General features: G+C 45.6%; 10 protein-coding genes across 15 annotated transcripts in view; 4 read left to right on the plus strand and 6 right to left on the minus strand.

Annotated features, from left to right (window-relative positions):
* Positions 1-3954: 3954 nt before the first annotated feature.
* Positions 3955-4785, minus strand: LOC6602506. Its single transcript, XM_002027515.2, has 2 exons — positions 4255-4785; positions 3955-4186 (listed from the first exon to the last, which is right to left on the minus strand). The coding sequence occupies exons 1-2, from the start codon at positions 4782-4784 to the stop codon at positions 4021-4023; spliced, it is 696 nt and encodes a 231-aa protein (XP_002027551.1). The 5' UTR covers position 4785; the 3' UTR covers positions 3955-4020.
* Positions 4786-5266: 481 nt separating this feature from the next.
* Positions 5267-6228, minus strand: LOC6602505. The gene is made up of 2 exons (XM_002027514.2): positions 5672-6228; positions 5267-5608 (listed from the first exon to the last, which is right to left on the minus strand). Exons 1-2 carry the CDS (start codon positions 6211-6213, stop codon positions 5437-5439), a joined length of 714 nt encoding a protein of 237 aa, XP_002027550.1. The 5' UTR covers positions 6214-6228; the 3' UTR covers positions 5267-5436.
* A 328-nt stretch (positions 6229-6556) lies between these two features.
* LOC6602504 (cell wall integrity and stress response component 2) lies at positions 6557-7306 on the minus strand. Its single transcript, XM_002027513.2, has 2 exons — positions 6801-7306; positions 6557-6740 (listed from the first exon to the last, which is right to left on the minus strand). The coding sequence occupies exons 1-2, from the start codon at positions 7295-7297 to the stop codon at positions 6614-6616; spliced, it is 624 nt and encodes a 207-aa protein (XP_002027549.2). The 5' UTR covers positions 7298-7306; the 3' UTR covers positions 6557-6613.
* A 343-nt stretch (positions 7307-7649) lies between these two features.
* LOC6602503 (probable endochitinase) lies at positions 7650-9045 on the plus strand. The gene is made up of 2 exons (XM_026993039.1): positions 7650-8060; positions 8464-9045. The coding sequence occupies exons 1-2, from the start codon at positions 7650-7652 to the stop codon at positions 9043-9045; spliced, it is 993 nt and encodes a 330-aa protein (XP_026848840.1).
* A 33-nt stretch (positions 9046-9078) lies between these two features.
* LOC6602502 lies at positions 9079-10050 on the minus strand. Its single transcript, XM_002027511.2, has 4 exons — positions 10009-10050; positions 9845-9950; positions 9268-9787; positions 9079-9205 (listed from the first exon to the last, which is right to left on the minus strand). The coding sequence occupies exons 1-4, from the start codon at positions 10048-10050 to the stop codon at positions 9079-9081; spliced, it is 795 nt and encodes a 264-aa protein (XP_002027547.2).
* Positions 10051-11614: 1564 nt separating this feature from the next.
* On the minus strand, positions 11615-12607 carry LOC113566612 (cell wall protein DAN4). The gene is made up of 3 exons (XM_026993040.1): positions 12463-12607; positions 11721-12409; positions 11615-11635 (listed from the first exon to the last, which is right to left on the minus strand). Exons 1-3 carry the CDS (start codon positions 12605-12607, stop codon positions 11615-11617), a joined length of 855 nt encoding a protein of 284 aa, XP_026848841.1.
* A 363-nt stretch (positions 12608-12970) lies between these two features.
* LOC113566613 lies at positions 12971-13582 on the plus strand. Its single transcript, XM_026993041.1, has 2 exons — positions 12971-13000; positions 13071-13582. The coding sequence occupies exons 1-2, from the start codon at positions 12971-12973 to the stop codon at positions 13509-13511; spliced, it is 471 nt and encodes a 156-aa protein (XP_026848842.1). The 3' UTR covers positions 13512-13582.
* A 471-nt stretch (positions 13583-14053) lies between these two features.
* LOC6602501 (thioredoxin-related transmembrane protein 1) lies at positions 14054-14818 on the plus strand. Its single transcript, XM_002027510.1, has one exon. It carries the CDS (start codon positions 14054-14056, stop codon positions 14816-14818), a length of 765 nt encoding a protein of 254 aa, XP_002027546.1.
* Positions 14819-16569: 1751 nt separating this feature from the next.
* LOC6602500 lies at positions 16570-18114 on the plus strand. Its single transcript, XM_002027509.2, has 5 exons — positions 16570-16726; positions 16801-16953; positions 17031-17294; positions 17370-17876; positions 17930-18114. Exons 1-5 carry the CDS (start codon positions 16570-16572, stop codon positions 18046-18048), a joined length of 1200 nt encoding a protein of 399 aa, XP_002027545.1. The 3' UTR covers positions 18049-18114.
* Positions 18115-18251: 137 nt separating this feature from the next.
* LOC6602498 (FH1/FH2 domain-containing protein 3) overlaps positions 18252-19875 on the minus strand; it is a 46950-nt gene continuing 45326 nt past the window's right edge. For 4 of the 6 annotated variants that reach the window (XM_026992957.1, XM_026992956.1, XM_002027507.2 and 1 more), the window contains 2 exons: positions 19619-19845; positions 18252-18664 (listed from right to left, as the gene is read on the minus strand). In XM_026992957.1, coding sequence (XP_026848758.1) covers positions 18591-18664; positions 19619-19845 — 301 coding nt within the window. In that variant the 3' untranslated portion in view covers positions 18252-18590. Of the gene's footprint in view, positions 18665-18968; positions 19128-19618; positions 19846-19875 lie in introns of all 6 variants that reach the window. The other 2 variants (XR_003409154.1, XR_003409155.1) reach the window with 1 other exon arrangement.

The raw sequence follows: 19875 nt of genomic DNA on the forward strand, positions 1-19875 counted from the left end.
GAAAACATTTTAATTTAATAATATATATATCACTAAAAAAAAAAAATAGCGTGAATACTAATAATTTAACTATTAGGTAGTTAATAATATATAATTTTAATTTTTTAAATTAATCATACCTATAATTTAACTAGTGGGCAAGCCTCCCGCGCACTCATTTGGCTCGTGAGGGAACCCCCGTCTCATCTGCTTAAGCAACAACGACAAAGCCTCGATGGATTGCGATTTATCTAAAATTATAGTGCAGAAACTATTTGGCGGTCAGACACACCCATATGCTTTTGGCCCAAAGTAAAATATCGGACGAGTAATTCTTAATATAGTTTAAACAATTTTGCTACTAATAAAAATGTTTTTGTTTATAGAAGAAGTATTCATATTATTGAGAAAATGAAACTGCGATTCTTAATGGATACTTTAGAATACAAAATAAGCTGTATTTATTATCATTTTTGCATAAGGCCCATCGAGAGGTGTATTTGCAGAGTCAAAACCATTTGAAGTAAGAACAAATGATATAAAACACTTGCCATTAAATGATTTGAGTTTTAACTTGAAAACGCAATAGAACGAGTGTACATATTTATAAAATTAACTCCATATTGAAGGAAAAATAAACAGAACCAGCACCGATGGCGATCTAAACTGAACTGCTTTTGGCAGTAGAGCCAATTAGCCCGAAATTAATGGATAAACAAAATAATGCGCGACTCTCTGGTCATCGGGAATTGTTTGGGCAACCTGCTGCCGATAAGTGCCTGAGCAGAGAAATAAATTAATTCCAGTCGCTGGCAGCCGCACCGCAGGTGGCAGCCCCTCGCTGTGGTGCAGGGGCTGTGGGAGTGGGTTATGGGCTGTAGGCCCGGCAGGCGCCAGGCTGCAGTTTTGGCCGCAAACCCATACCAAAAACAAATGGAAATAGAACTTTAATTAAAAGCGGTGGGAGCCAGCGGCAACCAGCAGTGGGTGGCGGTGGCTACCAAGAGACGGGGGGGTGGGGGTCAAATGGAATAAGCCAACAATCTAATGGAGAAAATAGTTCCTCACATATACCAGCGCACTCAGAAATATGCATAAATACGAATACACAGAGAGAGGAAGGGAAGGCCTAGTATTCAACAATGTACTAAATTCTATATTTGGAAATGGGTTTGTATTGGCGTTTACTGCTTCGTGGATTTCCATATTGTATTTCCTCAGCCCGGGCATCTTCCCAGTGATTTCTCTTAGTGTATGATTGTGTGCCTCCTCAGCTGTTTAAAGTCTATTTGCAGTTGGCCTCATTGGGGCAAAGAGCCTGGGCTCAGAGAGAACAGCAGCATGGCCACCATCTCCGCTTTAAGCTGTTCAACATTCAGATGCTATGATATGTCAGACCTTTGGACTGGCTCAACACGCTCCAAATGGCCTGCAGTTGGGCATTCTCTGGCTTGTTGTCAACCCGCAAACACTTCTCTGACATTAGAGCACAGGGCTCTCTTCCTGACTAGAACTAATCACAACAAGGCTGGTGGAAAATAACTTACACTGCAACGCGGACCGCTTGACAAATATAATGCGAATGACAGGTGAAAGGATTCTAATGCCACTCTGCACTTAGACTTGCCCCAACTTTAAGATTATGGCACTCATCGCAGTGGGTTTTGCGTCACATCTGGGGGCCCTGCAATTTAATTAGTATAGTAGTAAGACTTCCTCGGTACTCCAGACTCCAGACTCTAGACTCCAGACTCAGCCTCTGGTCTGATTCTATTAGGGGAGAAGATAATTAATTATAATTATCTGTCCTAAGTGCAGCCCCATTATACTCAACGCCCGCCTGGATGATGATGATACAGATGATGACGTTGATGAGCAGCAGAGGCCCTACAAACTACTCTCTTAGATGAGTGATGGCTCTGGCATATGGGGCATGGGAAAACATGAATATAAACCATGATTACAGAGCGGCTGAAATGTGCAGCCTGGACGCATCCAAAGAGCTTCATTTAGGCCACAAATTTTGTAGTTTCCGTACAAAAAAAAAAAAATATACAAAAATCTTCAAGCAAATATTATTTTTCAAAATATTCATAATCTTTCGGATTTTCGCCTAAGTGTTTCTATAATTTAGTTATTCTTAAATATATACCTCACACAGCAACATAAATCTAAACGAAAACGTTTAGGGAAACGCCTACATGAAGATTATCTCTTTGTCTTGGATATATATGTAGATAGACACATCTGGTAGATATAAGATTGTCTATATGTAGATAGATACGGGCGGCTAGGCCTAAAATAAAATTTACCTCACTTTTTACTCAATTTCTGCGGCTTTTTCTTTTTTCTTTAAAGCAATCATTGAAGATTCCCATGGAGGACCACAGAAATGTACCACATCACATCGTGTCCATCAAAACTATGCAAGTCACCTACCTCATCGTGTGGCATGCCTCCGTGCCACCGTCCATGCTATACAATCAATTGCACATTGTGCACGTAGTGGAGTATGTGCGTGTTTGAGGCTTCTGTTTTGGGGACTTTGGGCGGGGGGGCGGTGGCTGTTTGGGGCTCGGTTTAGGGGCGTGTGAAATCGAAACCATTGAAATTGAAAACTGAAAACACTGAATGAAAAGTTTTGCGGGGGGGCTGGCCTGGCCAGCCTTGGAATTGAATTGAATTTTTCGGTGGCATGCCGGGCAAACTATGTATGGTTCAGGCTCCGGGTTGGTGGGGGCCAGGAACTTTTGCGACCCCATGTGGCCCATGTAACTGACCCACATCAACCACACACACACACACACAGAAAGAAGGTGAGAGTCAGCGGGGGAATGTCTGCAAAAGATTTTCCCTGGCATGTAGAGGGAAATTTTCTGAAAGTTTTGAGCTAAAAAAAAAACTACCGAGCACACTTCATAATTGTATGCGAAAGTTCCCTGTGTGGAAGTTTCCACTCTCTAAGCAGAGGCGTGGCTAGCTAACCAAAGGCCCCTCCTGGTGGGAAAATATTAAAATTTAGAGCACAAGATCTATGCAAACAGTACACGAAAGCTTACCCCTTGGCCTATAATCTGCGATCTCCAAGATTTGGAATGCCTCACCATACAAATGAGCCACCCTGGAAGGAGAGCAAGCCGGCGGTAGGCGCTTTTGGCGATTACTTTATAGGGTCTTTCACACTACATACTTATTTTTGGCTCACACACACACGCATTGCCAGGAATCCCGTGACCGGTGAGTGCTCCTCTGACTAGCTTTTCACGGCCCGAAACGGGAGCACGCACGCTCGGAAATGGGTGTGAAATGGATATGACAGTGTTGGAGCGGTGCAGTTATGTATGCGTAGGAGGCTTAGTAGCTCGCTCTTTCCATGATCGGCATTTTCTCCCCTCTCCCACCCCTCGGTACCCAGCACTTTAGCCCCCTCAACCTTACTTCACTCACCGCACGCGTAAAGGTCCGCTCTCTTGGAGAAAATATGCACAAAAAGAGCAGCTAGGGCACGGATCAGAATGAGAGAATGGCATGTGTCACCTGTTGGCGAGAGTGAGATGAAAACGTGCAGCGTATGCGCATTCTTTGCCAAATTTGTCTCAGCTTTGCTGGTGAGAGCTGCAAGGCCCCTGCGTTGTTACGCCACTGTGTGTGAGGCCAGCCAAAAGTTTCAAGGTGCAAGTGCCAACGAGGCGTATACATCATAAATGCCATAACACGGAGACCACATTGTGGCCAGGGCCTGGGCCGGGTCAGCCATTTGAATGGGACGTGAAGCATCTGTACTGCACAGAAAAATCGATTTAGCCTTGCAAGGGGTTCATTAGGCCATGTCCTAATTGAATGGGATTCAGGACTGGCGATTCTGTTCAATCTGTGGAGTACTCTCACGGAACTTGACCTATTTCCCAAGTAGTGTCAGTCTCATTTTATAATCATTATATGTCTTTAGGGCTCAGATTAAACAGACTGCCTGGATAGCCAGATAATAATCCTTGTGTATTTTGTTTTTGGATGCACTCAGTTCATAAAGATTAGGCCTCTTTATGGCAACAATCGTCCGTTGAGAGACAAAGAAGTGACACTCGCCGAGCATCTGGCCTGCGTTAGAGTGGTGCACATCTTTGTGGTACTGTCAAAGTATGTGGATCCCGCGCAGGAGTAGATGGCTCCATACCATACACTTGCAAACGTATAGCAGGAGATGTATCTGGAAAATGTATCTCATACGTTAGAGCCTGATTGGAGTTGAGATGAATTGGGAGGGGCAATACTTACTGCCTGCAGGTGGTTGTGGCATCAGAGCCATAGGGAAAGCGTCCTGGCTGCTGCAGGCTGCGGCAGTACTGGGTGGGATCTGTTATGGAAGTGCCTGTGCCGTTACCGTCAGTTGAATTGTTCGCACAGGATGCCGGATAGGTGGCCGAACTGCCACAGATATCAGGATTATCCACGCTGCAAACCAAACTCGTGCCGCAGGAGCCTATAATCGATGTACTCGGCGTGTCCTGTCCCAGACACAAGGCAAATTGCGATGTGCTGATGCACGCAAATTGCTTGTCCGCACTGCATTGGTTGCAGTTCAAACAGGCCCCGTAGGTCTCATCCGGGCTGCAAAAGGTACCGCTTGCGGTACAGAAGTAGTTGGTAGGACAGCTCGTAACGGGCCCCAAGGGCACATGAGCGACGGAGCAGATCTGATACTCCGTGGCCGATACGCAGGCTACATTGGCATCAGACGAACAGACATTGCACTCGGCCCAACAGCCCAGCACCCCGATTCCCAGCAAGATCAGCAGACGGAGCATCTTCAAGTGGAACTGAGACTCGCATTTGCCCTGCAACAGAATTTATTCATTCAGTTTTATCTCATTAAAGTTGCAATCACACTCCCTATATTGCTTTGGATTATAGTGCATCATAAAGATTAAAGAGGAATCTGGAAAACTTCCAACAACAGTAGAATCGAGGAAATCAGCTGACAAGGGATATACGTTAGATATATAATAAATCTACTAAAAATTCGCTACTCTACTACTACTACTTTCTACTCTACTGAAGAGTCGGTACTCAGAGCTGTCAAAGTGTGACATGTAAATGTAGGCAGCCTATAAGACGACACTAGCCATTCAATTAGTTCAGTTTAACATTAATTCTATGCTGAATAGTATTTGTATACAAGAAATAAATTATCAAAATCAATATAGAACCGTTCAAAGAGAAGATAACATTTATTCTTAGTTATCGTATATTTATGATAAAATAGTTAAACAGATGGTTAAAGACGACGTTTGTTTGTTCATTTAAATTCTATTTTATTCCTTCAGTGAGTGTCGAGTTTTAAATAGTGAATACTTTCGTGTTTGACCTCACTGCAGTTTTTCAAAAAACTAACTAAGATGCAAACACAAATCCAGAGAACATTATTTTAGAGTATCTAACTATAAGCTAAAACCGAAATCACAATAGATACAGATTGCTGAGACTTAAAGTGGCGACTCCAGCACTGCATCTGGGTGGCAATTTAGTGGTGCAGTACTTTGTGGAGCTGTCGTAATAAGTCAGGCCAGGACAATCGTTGAGAGCTCCTTTCCAGATCAGACTGGTGGCATTCACAGTACAAGAGATGTACCTAGAAAGCAATACCATAGATTAGAATATATCGTGGTATACAGTTACAAATACGAGTACTCACTGCCTGCAGGTGGTTTCCGGATCGATGCCGTAGGGAAACTTTCCAGTCTGTTGGATGATGCCACAATATGCAGTGGGAGTCAGTCCAATGGGATCCACACCGCCTGGACTCGTATCGCTGTCAGCGGGACAAGTGGGCTGGGAACCGGAGGTGGCATTGACACAGATATACGGACTGGTCGAGTCGCATACATGGTCCGAGCCGCAGCTGCCGCCGAGCTGGGAGGGTGAACTCGATCCCAGGCACAAGGCATAGGTCCGATCTGTGAGGCAAGCAAAGTAATCGTTGCACGATCCGCAATTGCAGGCTCTGAGGGCCACACTCTTGCTACAAATCACGGTGGTCGCGGTACAATAGTACCCTGGGGGGCAGGAGTATGCCGGTTGTATGGGCACGCTGTCATCCGAACAGAACTGGAACGTTGTGTTGGATGCGCAGGACACATTGCTTGCGGTCGAACAGGCATTGCATTCGGCCTGGCAGCCCAGAATTAAGATCCCCAGAGCCACTCCGGTAGCCAGCAAGATCAGCAAGCGCAGCATCTTGAAATGCAACTGACTCGGCCCGTGCCTGGCTTGCCCGGCTATATGCATTCAATCTTATCTTATCATCCGGAAAACTTGAACACAATAATTTCAAAGGGATTTCAGACGATCTATATGCAGGTGGCTCTATCTCGTACAATGCATTATCTTTGTACACTATAAATATCCAATAAAAATCACGTGTTTCTGTACGTCACATGTGTTTCTAATCTCAAGAGAACTAATGCCTCAACGATGTCATGAGAATCAGTTTTAACTGTCTTTAGATTCTGTCAGCCCAAATCTTTTACAGGCCCTGTACCGACGCTGTATATGAGACTGTATGAGAAAAAGAAAAATGTATATACATATGTAATTTAATAAACTTTAGTGCATAATTCTTAAAAGATATATCATATCACACACAATTAGAAGGTTTCGTTGAAGAGCACACAGAAGTAGTGCTATTGAAATAGGGTTTCGCTAAAGGACATTCCCAAACAGCTCCTGACCAGGTAGAACCCCGATAGAAGCACATTACGTAACTGAAATTCAAGCAGAAATATTACTTCACATTTCAGAAAAAAAAAATACTTAAACATCACCTCTGGCCGGTAGAATCATTGGGATTGGTATAGCGACCCGTGGTGGCCTTGATCCTGCATATATCAATGATTGCTGGATCCACGGTGGTTGGGGTACTCGCTGTAATGGTGGTGGTTTCTGGGGTTGGGGTACTCGCTGTAATGGTGATGGTAGCTGTGGTGCCCGTGGAGCTCTCTGTGCTGCTGCTGGAGGTCACTGTAGTGCTCGTGGTGCTCTCTGCACTGCTCGTGTTGGACTGTGTAGTGCCCGTGGTGCTCTCTGTGCTGTCTGTGATGCAGGCAGTGAGTGCCGGGCTTTTCTGACAAACTATAGCTTCTCCCGTGCAATAAAAGCCATTTTGGCAGGGGGTTGCGTCGCCAATTAGCAATGCTGCTTCATTACAAAATTTGAAGGAAGTTTCCGATACACAGGCCGTGTTGGACCAGGAAGAACAGACATTGCAGGCGGCCTGACAGCCGAGTATGCCCACTCCCAGACAGAACAGAAGGCGCAGCATCTTCGAAAGCGACTGAGGCAATCGACGAACTGCAACGAGCTTTAAGTGGGAGCTCGAAGATTGCACTGGCATTACCGGCATTACCAGAGCGAACCACATCGAAGGCAGCCATGAGGAATTCGCAACTGCCACAAAGTATGCAACGGGTTTGATGCCGCTAAATGCTGCACGACTTATCTAAATTGGGTGTCTTGAATCAAGGTCCCTCAACGCGGCGAGGCCAGGAGAGATTAAAAGCTATCTCAGACTTCCAAAATAGCTGCCAAAAATGCCCTATTTAAACCGTCTCAGCAATAGCCACAGACATCAGTAGCAACAAAAATTCCATTTCGAGTACAATAACCATCCAGAAATGTCATTTATTCTCCACTTCCTGCTCGGCTGCTGTCTGCTCGCCTCGGCCAGGGCCACGTGCAACGTCTGCAATGCTGTCAACAACCTGACCTGCTACTCCCTCAACCAGACACAGGCCTGCGATGCGAATAATTTGCCCACCGGCTTGCCATTCAGCTGTCCCACCGATTATGTGTGTGTTAGCGGGTCCAACGGAGTGATCTGCGAGCCAGAGGCCAGTGCGGCTAGCCAGGCGGACTGCCAGGAGTGCAACATTTGCGACACAACCAACACCTTTGCCTGCACAGGCACCAGCAGCTTTGCCCTCTGCCTGGGCACCGACACGTTGCAGGATTCAGTCGGAACCTGTGCCGACGGCTATGTGTGTAATATCAATGCCACACAGATATGTGGTCTGCCCGCGGATGGGGTAAGTTCTAACCAGGAAAGGTGCTTAGGGTGCAGGCAGCTCAATGAAGAAGCAGAGAGGAATTTGCAGGGCAGCAGCTGTAGCAGCCCAAGTTAACAGCCTGTTACCACTCTCCTTTAACAGTCTGTGGCCGTAAACGGTTGCAGCGCACTGAAACCACTCTCTCACGGCTCGGGAATACCTGAAGCCGATTGGTCATCCGTCTGTCAGTAAAAGCAGTTATACTTCGAAGTCATGAAAAGTTATAGAAGGCCAAATGCTATTGTCTAGACTTTTATGATGCTCAGGCAGTTCCAGATAATTTTATACCATTTTCACGCGGTCTTTAAATCATAATAATAGATAAATAGTGTCTGAGGGACACAGTCAGAGAAATAACTTCAACTCTCTTGAATCCATTCAGATAATGCCCACGTGTTCATATGCCGATGATTCAACTGACAGCAGCACCACCAGTCCTCCTCCAACGACGACGGCACCTTCCACCAGCAACCCAACTACATATTGTGCCGCCGTGCAGGCCGAGGGAAGGTTTGCAGTAGGCAATGATGCCTACACGACCTGTCGCCAGTATATCATGTGCAGCTTGGTCAGCGGCAGTTGGGAGGGTCAGACCTATACATGTCCGGGCAGTCTGTACTTCAGCAGCGCTACCAACCTGTGTGTCGCCGCAATGCCGTCGACGTGCTCGACCAGCGTCAGCTCCACAACCTCAACGACAGCGGCCCCAACAACGAGCAATCCTGCTGCCTATTGTGCGGCCATGATGTCGCAGGGATACTATCCAGTGGGCACAGATCCCACTACCACATGCCATCAGTATATCTACTGCTTTCTGCTGAGTGGCACCTGGAGTGGAGAGATGTACACCTGTCCGGGCAGTCTGTACTACAACAGTTCCAGCAAGATCTGTGCGAGTGCCCTGCCCTCGACCTGCTCCGCCACAGTAGCTAGCCTGACCCTCAATGGCGTGGCTTTAGAGTAAGTACAGGCTACACAGAGGATATTTGATAGTTTATTAAAGACAAGTAGCAGGCTTCATGTATGAGCACTTCTGCATCTCTGCTTCGAAATAGGAGTCCGTCGGGCAATCGTATTCCTTGGCTTGAACAACAATGCTATTTTTAATGTAGCAACTGATGTAGCTATAAATATAAGATTAACAATTAAAAATACGTGTGGAAAATATTACATAGAACTTTCGTACCGCTTGCAACTGGTATCCGGAGGATCTGTGGGATACAGGCCCGTCTCCAGGTGCTGCGTACACACTTCCAAGGGGGTCAGGGGTTTCATAGTGGTTGTAGGTACTGTAGGTATTGTAGGTACTGTAGGGGTGCTCTCTGTACTCTCATTAGGATCGGGTGATGTACTGGAAGTCGGCGACGCTGTGGTCGTATCCACCAGCTGATCGTTGAGGTCACAGGTCAGCGTTTGATTCGCCACCTCAGGAACACAGATACTATCGGTGCTGGCATCACAAACCATGCCAGTGGGACAATAACCGAACTTCCCAGTGGGACTGACAGCCCCATAGCACATCTGAAAGATGCCACGGCTCAGGCAGGCGAACAGAAAGTTCCGATGGGCGCTGCACTGACCGCACTGGGAGGTGTCCCCACAGCTGGGCGGCCGCTGGTTGCTCTTCTGGGTACAGATCGCAGTCAGATTTGTGCAGTCGAAGCCTTCAAGGCAGTGGTAGAGTTGATCCGTGTGCGGTGTTCCATCTGCAAAGCCGAAAGAGATGTTTAATCCGGAGTATGATATCTATAGAGGACACTCACCGCCAAAGCACAGATAGAAGGAAGTGGAATTGATGCAGGCAACTTTATTCGATTGACAGACATTGCACTCGGATACGGTTTGGCCCACCAGAAAGGCCAGAAATAGCTGGAAAACGCTTTCAGTTATTTTCCTTTCTACTTGTTAAGATAAAACCAAAACCTACCACTGCCAAAATTGGAATAAAACTGTTGTTATTTTGGGACATTTTCGTGTAGAGAGAGATTGCTTGTGTTCACTGTCAAGGCTCTGAGACGACTAAACGAAATTAGTTGATAGCTTCGACATAAACCCAGAAGCTGCGTCTTCAATGTTTGCCCAGTCTTAACTTTTCTCCGGGGTCCGCGCTAATTGTTTTATTTGCCTTTTGCTTTCCACATGATTGCTGCTTTATATGGTCTCATGCTATTCCCAGATTAGCAGCATAAGAACATACGAATATTGCGTGGGCGCGGAGACCAGTGACCATTGGAGTCGAAAAACTCTTCGTTAAAAAGTGGAACGGCATGTGTCAGAAAGTTAACATTCAAAAGGGACTACTCTCTAGTTTGTTTGGATACATGTTTGTGGATGTATTTATTTAATACTTGATTAATCAACAGGAATTTCAGTTGAGTCCACAAACAAAAGTTCTATGGATTTATTATCAGAAAGAAAGTAAAACAAAAAGTTTTGTTATGGCATACATGTGATAATATAGTCATCGTCATTATCATCATACTAATAAAGTTCATCGAAGCTCGGCCGGAAGCGTTGGTTCCTTTATCTCTTTTCAAGTATTTATCCACGGAAACCTGAAGGTTTGGTTCGTTTTTACCATGCAATAGTCTTGAATGCAGTTCAACGACAAAACCTGAAGCCTTGGCTCAAGCAGTGCTGAAAGCTGAAGCAGTGCATCGCTGAAGCCTGAAGGTTTGGTTCGTTTTCCCTTGTAAGCAGTTCAACAACGAAACCTAAAGCTTTGGTCCGTTTTTTTCGAAAGCTAATAGCTAATTTAAATTTTTTGAATTACCAAATCATGCACAACTATTTTATGCGAGGTACCGTAATTTATGGCAATCCAACAAACCGAGATTCTATGGTTTTTTTTTAAGAAGGAGAGTAGGACCAGAATCTAAGTACTTCTTGGCTTCCTTCCTGGACAGAGTATTTTAACGGTACTGGAATGAGAGCAGAATACGATTGCCATAATAAAAATAATCCGATATGCCTCTATTATAAGGTACTTACTGCATTCGTAGATTCTTATTTAAGAACAGATTTATATTGTTTCTAGTTTATCGTATTCTATTACATATTGTTTTATTTTTATTTTGGATAATTTAAGTACATTTTATATTTATTATTAGAGTTTGAAAAAAAACACTATACATCCGTACATCCCGGTCCAGATGGCTTGGTCGTGCCACAAGTGAAGGCGGATGCGTTGAAGTACGGCTTGGTAGCGACACAATTATAGACTACGCCCTTCCAACTGTTCTCCCTATAGATGCAATTGATGTAGCTGAAAAAGGATAATCCGATTAGTTTTCGATAGCTGGTCAGGGGGATATCGTGGACCTACCTCGTGCACACAGTGTCCCCGGGTATGGCATAGCGACCGGCGGTGGTGATGCCTTGACAATAGACGGTCTCCGCTGGTAGGGTGGTCTGAGTAGTAGGCTCCTCTGTGGTTGGGGTCACTGTGGTTGGTGTCACTGTGGTTGGGGTCACTGTGGTTGGGGTCACTGTGGTTGGGGTCACTGTGGTTGGAGTTACCTCTGTTGGTGTGTTTACTGTGGTTGGAGTTGTCTCTGTGGGAAGGGTTACTGTGGGAGTGGGACTAGGTTCTGTTGGAATGGTGACTGTGGTGGGGGAGGTCTCTATTGGAAGGGTTACAGTGGGAGTGGGACTAGGTTCTGTTGGAATAGTGACTGTGGTGGGGGAGGTCTCTGTGGGAGTGTTTACTGTGGTTTGGGTGGTATCTGTGGAAGGATTTGGTGTGGGAGTAGGAGTGGTCTCTGTGGGAGATGTTACTGTGGTTGGAGTGGTCTCAGTAGGAGTGTTTACTGTAGGAGTGGAAGTGGAGTCTGTTGGAAGGGTTACTGTGGTTGAGTCTGTGGTAGGGTCTACTGTTGTGATCCCTGTTGTTGCTGTAGAAGGATTCACAGTGGTTACAGTCGGATCATCGGAAGGGGACGCTGTGGTTACCGGACTAGTGTCCACTAAGGTGGTATCGATAGGTAATTCATCGGCGAAAACTAGCCCAGGTAGATCGCATACGTCGCCGGTTGCGCCCTTGCAATGGGAGACACAGGGTGTACCCGCAGTAGCTGAAGCCGTACTGCACACGAAATTGTTCTTGCATGTCTGTGTGTACGCGGTGATCGCCCCATTGCTGCAGGCGGCAAAGGTGTTACGCGAGGTGCAAGTGAACTTGGTGGCGATATCGGCACAAACACCGCATACGGAAACATCTCCGCAGCCCCTTAGCACACTCGTACTGTTAGCCATACAGGTGGCATGGTAATCCGTGCAGATGGCCCTCTCGCTGGGGCACGTGTAGTTTTGCGTCTGGTCGCGCACACCTATCAAAGCCGATTCATTAGATAGAAGACTCCGGGGTAGGCCAATCACTTACCATCGAAGCATAATTGGTACTGGGTCTCGCTAATGCACGCGTGAGAGTTCACGCACCGGCCACAGACAGCATCCACGGCGGCTGGCGACAGGAGGATGGCTGCGAGCACAGCAAGCGACAATATCTGTAACTTGGACACCTTCATCTCTAGTTGGCAATTAATGATCGGGCACCTGCGTGTCAGGCCTTTTAAAGCCAAGCCGCTTGGTCATATCTTTATGGCGGAGGGTCTGCGAGATGCTCGTGCTATTATCTTTCAATGCCGTGCAGGGACCATAAAGTTGATGATCCGGCCATTTTGGCCTCTTCCTAGTAAGCTAATCTCGCGAATATTCCGGTAGCCACCATGTTGTCATATATTTTAATGTTTTCGCAGGATTAGGCCCAGGTTATCTCGTGTTTGTGTGTGTCGAAGATCTCTTGAAGAATTGGCTTCTGTTTTTTCTCATATAAAATGAGGCATTTGTTGGCGACTCTCGTTCAGTCAGTTCTTGAAAGTCCAGCTAAAATGCAACAGTACCAGTTCCTCAGGACTCTGGTGAGCTTTCCAGAGAAACCAATTACAAATGAAGTTTGTATATTAATGGTTGCAAGGTCTTATCGAACAGTGCCTCTTCCTGATGATCAGTTCGATGGTGGTTTACATCCACAGCGAATGTAATATATGCCAGAGCAATAACAATGTGGCTTGTGTAAATACGACGCACTACCGCTTCTGTTTGGACAACGTCGAGCCAGGAGCAATTTTGCCATGTAATGATGGCGAAGTCTGCACTAGTCTAGCCAAAATCTGTGTCCCGGAGGGTGCCTATGAACCATCATGCCAAGACTCTGAAGCAACAACACCCGACGAGTGTCCCAGCTGCACAGCCAGCTCTCTGTTCGTCTGCACCAGTCGCACCACCTTCCAGCAGTGCAACGGCACCACATTGACCGATCGCGTCATCAAGTGCAACGAGGGCAAGTTCTGTTCGATGGCGTCGGGTAAATACTGTGTGGGCGAGTGCGAGCTATCCGGCGACATTGAGTGCGATAGAGATGCACCCTAAGCGGCGTTAAGTCTGAGCTATAAATGAAAATATGTACCAAATAAATCAATGAATAAATTCTGATAAAAATATTAAGTTTAAATCATGTGTTTGATTCGATTAAATCATGGAGTACCATATTTTAAGTGAAACTCTAAGACAGATCCTTATCTTGTTTATCTAGTTTATCTAGAAGATATCTTATCTGTTGTATTAACATCAACAATTCAGCTGATACGACGCACTGTAACGGATAGTATAAGTGCACATTTCTTCAGTAGAAAACAATCTTATTATTTTATAGGTCTCTTTTATTAGATGTATTCATTGATCTGGTGCAAATTTTCTAAACCATCTAGTTTTTCAAATCTTTTTTTAAAAAAAACCCCTAACCTTAGAAGCAAGACCTTTGAAAATAAATATTATAATCTACTCGTGCCCTGATCGGGGTTTAGGGCATACAGATCTCTGACTTTTAACTCAGCTTCTCGTATTCTCGAATCTACATTTATTACGACTCGTACAAGTATAGCGAACACATTTAGGAAATTTAATTCCAAGCGATGAACAAATACAATATATACGCGTTGCTGTTTACGGCATTTCTGGGCTGCACTCTGGGAAAGGAACTATGTCCAGGATCATCAGGAGAGAGGCGCGCTGTGGTACACTTGGACGAGGGCTGCTGGGAGCAGGTGTTGAAGGGCGAGTGGATGGTGGGCTTCTGCTTGCCCCTGGCTAAGAACTGCAGCCAGTTCGAGAGGGTGTGGACCGATTTTGCCACTGCAATGCAACGGAATGAGAGCCGGGTGGAGGTGGCTACCATGCTGATTGAGTATACCGGGACCATCGTTGCACGTTTCTCGGTGAGCCGTGTGCCCAGTATTCTTCATGTACGCAACGGATCCTTCCGAGAGCTACCCGTAGCTTACACCGTGGATGAGTTGATGGAGCTGGCCCTGTGGAAGTGGAACAAGATCCAGCCGATGACCTTCTGGCGTCACCCCAACGGCTGCATAATAGAAGCAAAAGTCCGCTACCTCCAAGCCATCGAAATGGTCTTCAACACCAAGCTCTTCGGGGGTGACTACAATCGGGCCAGCTTGATCGTGGGTGTCTTCAGCTTCCTGTTGTTCTCTGCTGCAGTGACAGCCGCCTGCGCAGTGTATTCTGCTATAAAGGACCTGCTGAAGCCCAAGAAGATCCATGTCGAAGCCCCTAAGATGCAGTCTCAGTCGTCAACTGCAGTTTTGGAAACACTGAAACCATCAGAACAAAATTTCGATTCTGCCACTAGCTCATGTTTGAAGCTAACCAAAATTGATTGATATCTAAATTTGAATCCAAGTTCATTCGAGCCGTTAATTAGTTACACAAATTGAATGTTTATCAAAAATATAAAATCCGATGTGTTTAGGAAACAAATTCAGCTGTATTTAGCAGGCAGACTTCCTCGTTCCGTTTAGAAGCTTAAAACGAAGCTATACCCTTCGATCCAAGTCCAGTTGATATTCATAGTCCGTATCCATTTTGGTTTTTATAATAGGTATACACGGCTATAGAGCATATAATGTACAGGGCTAAAGGGCAGAAGATTCAATAATTTTTACGACTTGCCCAGTGGAATAATGATCCAGTGGATGACGAGTGTATTCAGGCCACAGACAAAAATGGATGTGCTTATCTTATAATCAGATGGGATGCCGAAGCTGTCAATAGCCTTGCAGAAAGCAGCTGGGTTCCTTGATGAAGCAGTGCGCCGCTGAAACCTGAAGGTTTGGTTCGTTTTCTTTTGGACTAATCCTGCAAGCAGTTCATCCATTAAGCCTGAAGCTTCGGTGCAAGCAGTGAACCGCTGAAACCTGAAGGTTTGGTTCGTTTTTCCTTGAACAAATCCTGCAAGCAGTTCATCCATTAAACCTGAAGCTTCGGAGCAAGCAGTGCGCCGCTGAAACCTTTAAGCTTGGTTTGTTTTTCCTTCAGACCAATTGAATGAATTTACGAGCCAATTATTTGATTATGACCTTGGACTCAAATTCAGGGACTATTGAAATATTTGTAAAATCTAAACGTAATTTTACCCGCTCCATTATTCAGTGGATCTCAGGAGGTTTTAAGAAACGTTTTATCACACCCCGATAACGGGGCGGCCAAAAATGTTGCTGTGCAAAAACAGACCTTGAAACGCTTGGGCCATATAACACTTGTTACGACCTGTTCAGGCAAACTAAAAGCTTATCAATGTTCTGTGGACGGTTCACCACTCCCTTCCGGTAGAAAAGCTGAGCAAATTCCATTGCGAAGGTCAGTTTCTGGTGATAAACGATGGAAATTTTCAATTTCAAATTCAGATGCAAATACAAGATACATACATTAGGAAAAACCAAAACCTAATTGAATTAAGCAATTCAATTGACATTGACCCAATTGCTGGGGGAACTGTGTAATCCAATTAGTGGTTTGTGAAGCAATGACGTCAAAATCGGTTTCTGATGAGGTGAGGCGGGGAGGTGAAACCATAAATATCCCGATTGCTAATGTGTGTATATAGTACGTCTATCTTCATTTGTTTGTGATTGCCGCTGCTTTCTGTTATGCTGTGAATACTCGTAAATTATTCAGCACTTTTCACTGCTCGCATTTCGGGTTGGGGGTTGTGGAGTTGCACCACATTTAATGGGCGGCACAGAGGTGTGGAAAAAAGATTCGCAACAGGAAACCAAACAGAGAAAGAGCTGACGAAAAGCCTGAAAAGCGTGAAAAGCGACAGCACACAGATGCGATTGCTACTTCCCCAATCCCCAATTCCCATTCCCACTCCCACTCGGTGGCAATGTGGCTGCTGGTGGCGCATCTAATTGTTTCGACGATTGCGTTTTGTTATTGTAATTAATATTTAGCTAAATTCGGGCGATGGGATGGGTTTGTCACAAACTAAAAAGCGAAAAGCGTCGAACAAATTGCGGTCATTAAACTTTTTGCCATGCCAAGTGAAATAAAGCGTGGGCTCCGCAAGGGCTGCCTGCCATAACAGCGCCAAAGAGCAACGCGTGCAGTTCACTGGATTATCATCATCATCATGGGCACCCGGCACTTGCAACTCGCGGTGGCGTCTTGTTGTCTCCTTGTCCTGGCCACCTGTAAGGTGCCAGCACATCCGCAGACAAACACCTGGCGGGATCTATTCTTTGGCAGCAAGTGGCTGTCGCCGGGTCCCCGTTTCCGCGAGTCCAAGTGTAGGTTGGGTTGGGAATCATCTCCTCCGAAATAGTGTGTGTGTGTTCATTTGTGTTCCTTCGTTCCTTTGTAGTTTTGCCCATATTTGCTCTGGTGCCCATTGGGCCCGGCAGCTGTTCGGCGCCCTCTGGAGAGCAGGGCAACTGTATTCCCAGTAAGGATTGTATTCTCAGGAATGGCATACCAGCGGGTCCCTGTGGCGGTGGCTATGGCGTCTGTTGCATATGTAAGTTTTTAGACAATAAATTATACGCTCCAGACTGGAGTTCCCTCAAAAAATCGTGTACTATGATTTTTCTATAGTTCTTCAGACCTGCGGGGGCGTGATACGCGAGAACTCAACGTACTTTGTGAACCCCAATCATCCGGATGTTTATGATGGCACTGGCAGTTGCCAGGTGACGGTTCAGAAACTTCATCCGGACATCTGTCAGCTGCGCTTGGATCTGGATATGTTTTCCATAGCTCCGCCCGAGGCCGCCAATCATTTGTGCAATCAAGATCAGCTGCTGATATCGGGCGGAAGTCCGACGCCCACCATTTGTGGCAGCTCGACGGCAGACCACAGTGAGTCTGAATACCTCCTCTAGTCTCCTGCTCCCATCTCGTAACCATCTCAATGTCAATTTCATGACTGGGCAGTGTACATCGATGCAGGTCTTGGCCAGAGCAATCCGATTGTCTTATCTGTGATCACTAGCGGAAGTTTTCCGCGCCTCTGGCGCATCCGCGTCACGCAAATCCACTGCGGCAGCATCAGCCGAGCGGATCAGGGCTGTCTGCAGTATTACACGGCCATTAGCGGTCGCGTGCGAAGCTTCAACTACAACACGGTGGGTGGCAGGCAGCTCTCCAATCAGGACTACAGCATCTGCATTCGCAACGAGCGCAACTTCTGCGGCATTCAGTACAACACCTGCCCGGACCTGGAGAATAACCGCTCGAGGGCCTTCACGCTGTCGGGCAACTCCAACAATCCGGTGGCCACCATGGTGGGCGGCGGCGGGGCCAATGGCTGTGTGAGCGACTGGCTGCTCATTGGCTGCATTCGGTCGGCGGATCGCATTCCCCCGCTGCCGGGCTGCGAGGATCGGGTGTGTGGTGGCACCTTCAGCGCCGAGGCTGGCATGTTGGCCAAGACTGTGCAATGTAAGTGCAGGATTTTATTTGCGATTGTCCCCTTTTCAATCTCCCTCTTTCAGCCAGCGTTCGTCCCTTCCGGCTGTACTTCCACACGGATGGTGTAGAGGCCCCAAATGACATAGACAATCGTGGCTTCTGCCTGGACTACGTTCAGCAGCCCTGTACAAATGGTTTTTAGTCGTCCGTCGTTAAATATAATTTATGTATTATAATAAATATCTTTATTTATTGATTTGATTCCGTAGTTAAGGTAGTAATATTTTTTTTTAAATTTAAGTTAATTTAAGTAGCCCACAAAAACTTTGTGGCATTTTGGTATATATTAAAAAGTCGGGATCGAAATCGAAATTCTTTTGCAATTTGAAAAAAAAAAATCTAACATTACAATACAGATTTTTTTTTAATTACGTGTAATTAATAATACTTGGCCGAAGCAAAAAAAAAAAATAATTATATATTAATAACAGGATAAAACACTATGAAAAAACGCATTCTTTTAAGGACATTTTCGTTATTTTGTGATGCTGATAATGTGGTGTGTCGTATAAAAGGGGTTTTTTCTGGGGGTTTCGCTTGCTTTCGCTGCTCTGCTCGTCCGAGATCGCCAATATCAGTCTGTTGCGCGCATAGCCCGACTCGTGACATCACTGGGGGTGGTGGGGGGGGGGGGGGGTTGGACTGGGTTCTCTATGGAAATATACATCTCTCCAGATCTAGATCCTAATAGGTTTGTATCAAGGCAGCCACATGTTGTTTCTCCTCATCGGTCAGACCGTTCTTAAGCGTGCGACGCACTGAAAAATTATACAATAAATTATTAGAATATTATTTCAGTACAAAATTCAATAAAGTAAACATTTTTTCTCATATATATTAAGTTGAGGCTTTCATGCAGATGTTAGGTGTACGAGACATGCGTTTTATAGGCCTGAATATCTGTCTGTTACAATCATGCCCAGGAAATTTATAGCATTTATGGGATCCATTCTTATTCGCATGCACCAAAATTGGATCCAAAAACAAAATACAAAAGTAAACAAAGAAAATTCGTAAAGGGAAACAAAATGAAAAATTCAACACAGTATTTAATTCACTAACCAAAAAGGTAAAACCTAAAAAAACAGTTGGCTGTTTCTTTCGGTAACGGTTACGGTTACGGTTTACGGCTACGGTTAAACGCTAACGGTAACGGTTACGGTTTCTATGGCGATGGTGCTCTTTCAACTGTGAATCCTTCGCGCGTGCGGCTGCGCTTCACTTCTCGATCGATAGTCAATATATATTTTGGATATTTTTATAAAATGGTGCGTTAATGGTAAGAGAACGAAATGAAAAACAAATTAAAACCCAATATAGGCAACAGATCTGTGTGCTGGCAAAACGAAAGCTTCCAGTTGGGTGGGAATAACCAAAGGTTCGAAAAAAAGGGATATTATACAGGAAATTAAGGGGAAAGTTTCGTGAATTTGGAATTTCATGTGGGATTAAGTATTTATAAAGAATACTAGCTTTCATTGATTGATTGATTGATTGGTATAGATTTATAAGTGTCGCTGGTTGTACCCTCTTTCGTGGGCGTGTGCTCTGTGCATGTGTAGGTGTGTGTAGGTGGGTGTCCAGCTAAAGGTTATAGTACATATAGCGCGCTGTGTGTGTGTGGAAGTCGAAAAGATAGACCAACACCTTTTCAATAAATCTGTATTCGGAGAGGCTCTGGGAATAAATCTAATCGGAAAACATGGACTCACATGATTTGCGATCCGCATTGCGCGTCCTCTTGCGCTCCCTGGGTGTGGTCCGAGTGCCCGGCGCCTTGGTGGCGGTCTTAACCAGAGATTCGAGTATCTCATCATCGCCATCGGTGAACTGCTCCTCGCTCTGGCGGGCAATGGGCGAGCGGAGTTGCTCCGCGCGCCGTCGACGCCAGGTGAGAGTGCCATCCGCCTGATCTGCACTGGGTGTGCCCAGAAGGGTTCTGAAACGGGGAACAGGACAATTAGTAAAC

The sequence above is a fragment of the Drosophila persimilis genome, unplaced genomic scaffold, assembly GCF_003286085.1.
Source record: "Drosophila persimilis strain 14011-0111.01,24,50 unplaced genomic scaffold, DperRS2 tig00000798-arrow-arrow-pilon, whole genome shotgun sequence".
NCBI classification, from domain to species: Eukaryota; Metazoa; Arthropoda; class Insecta; order Diptera; family Drosophilidae; genus Drosophila; species Drosophila persimilis.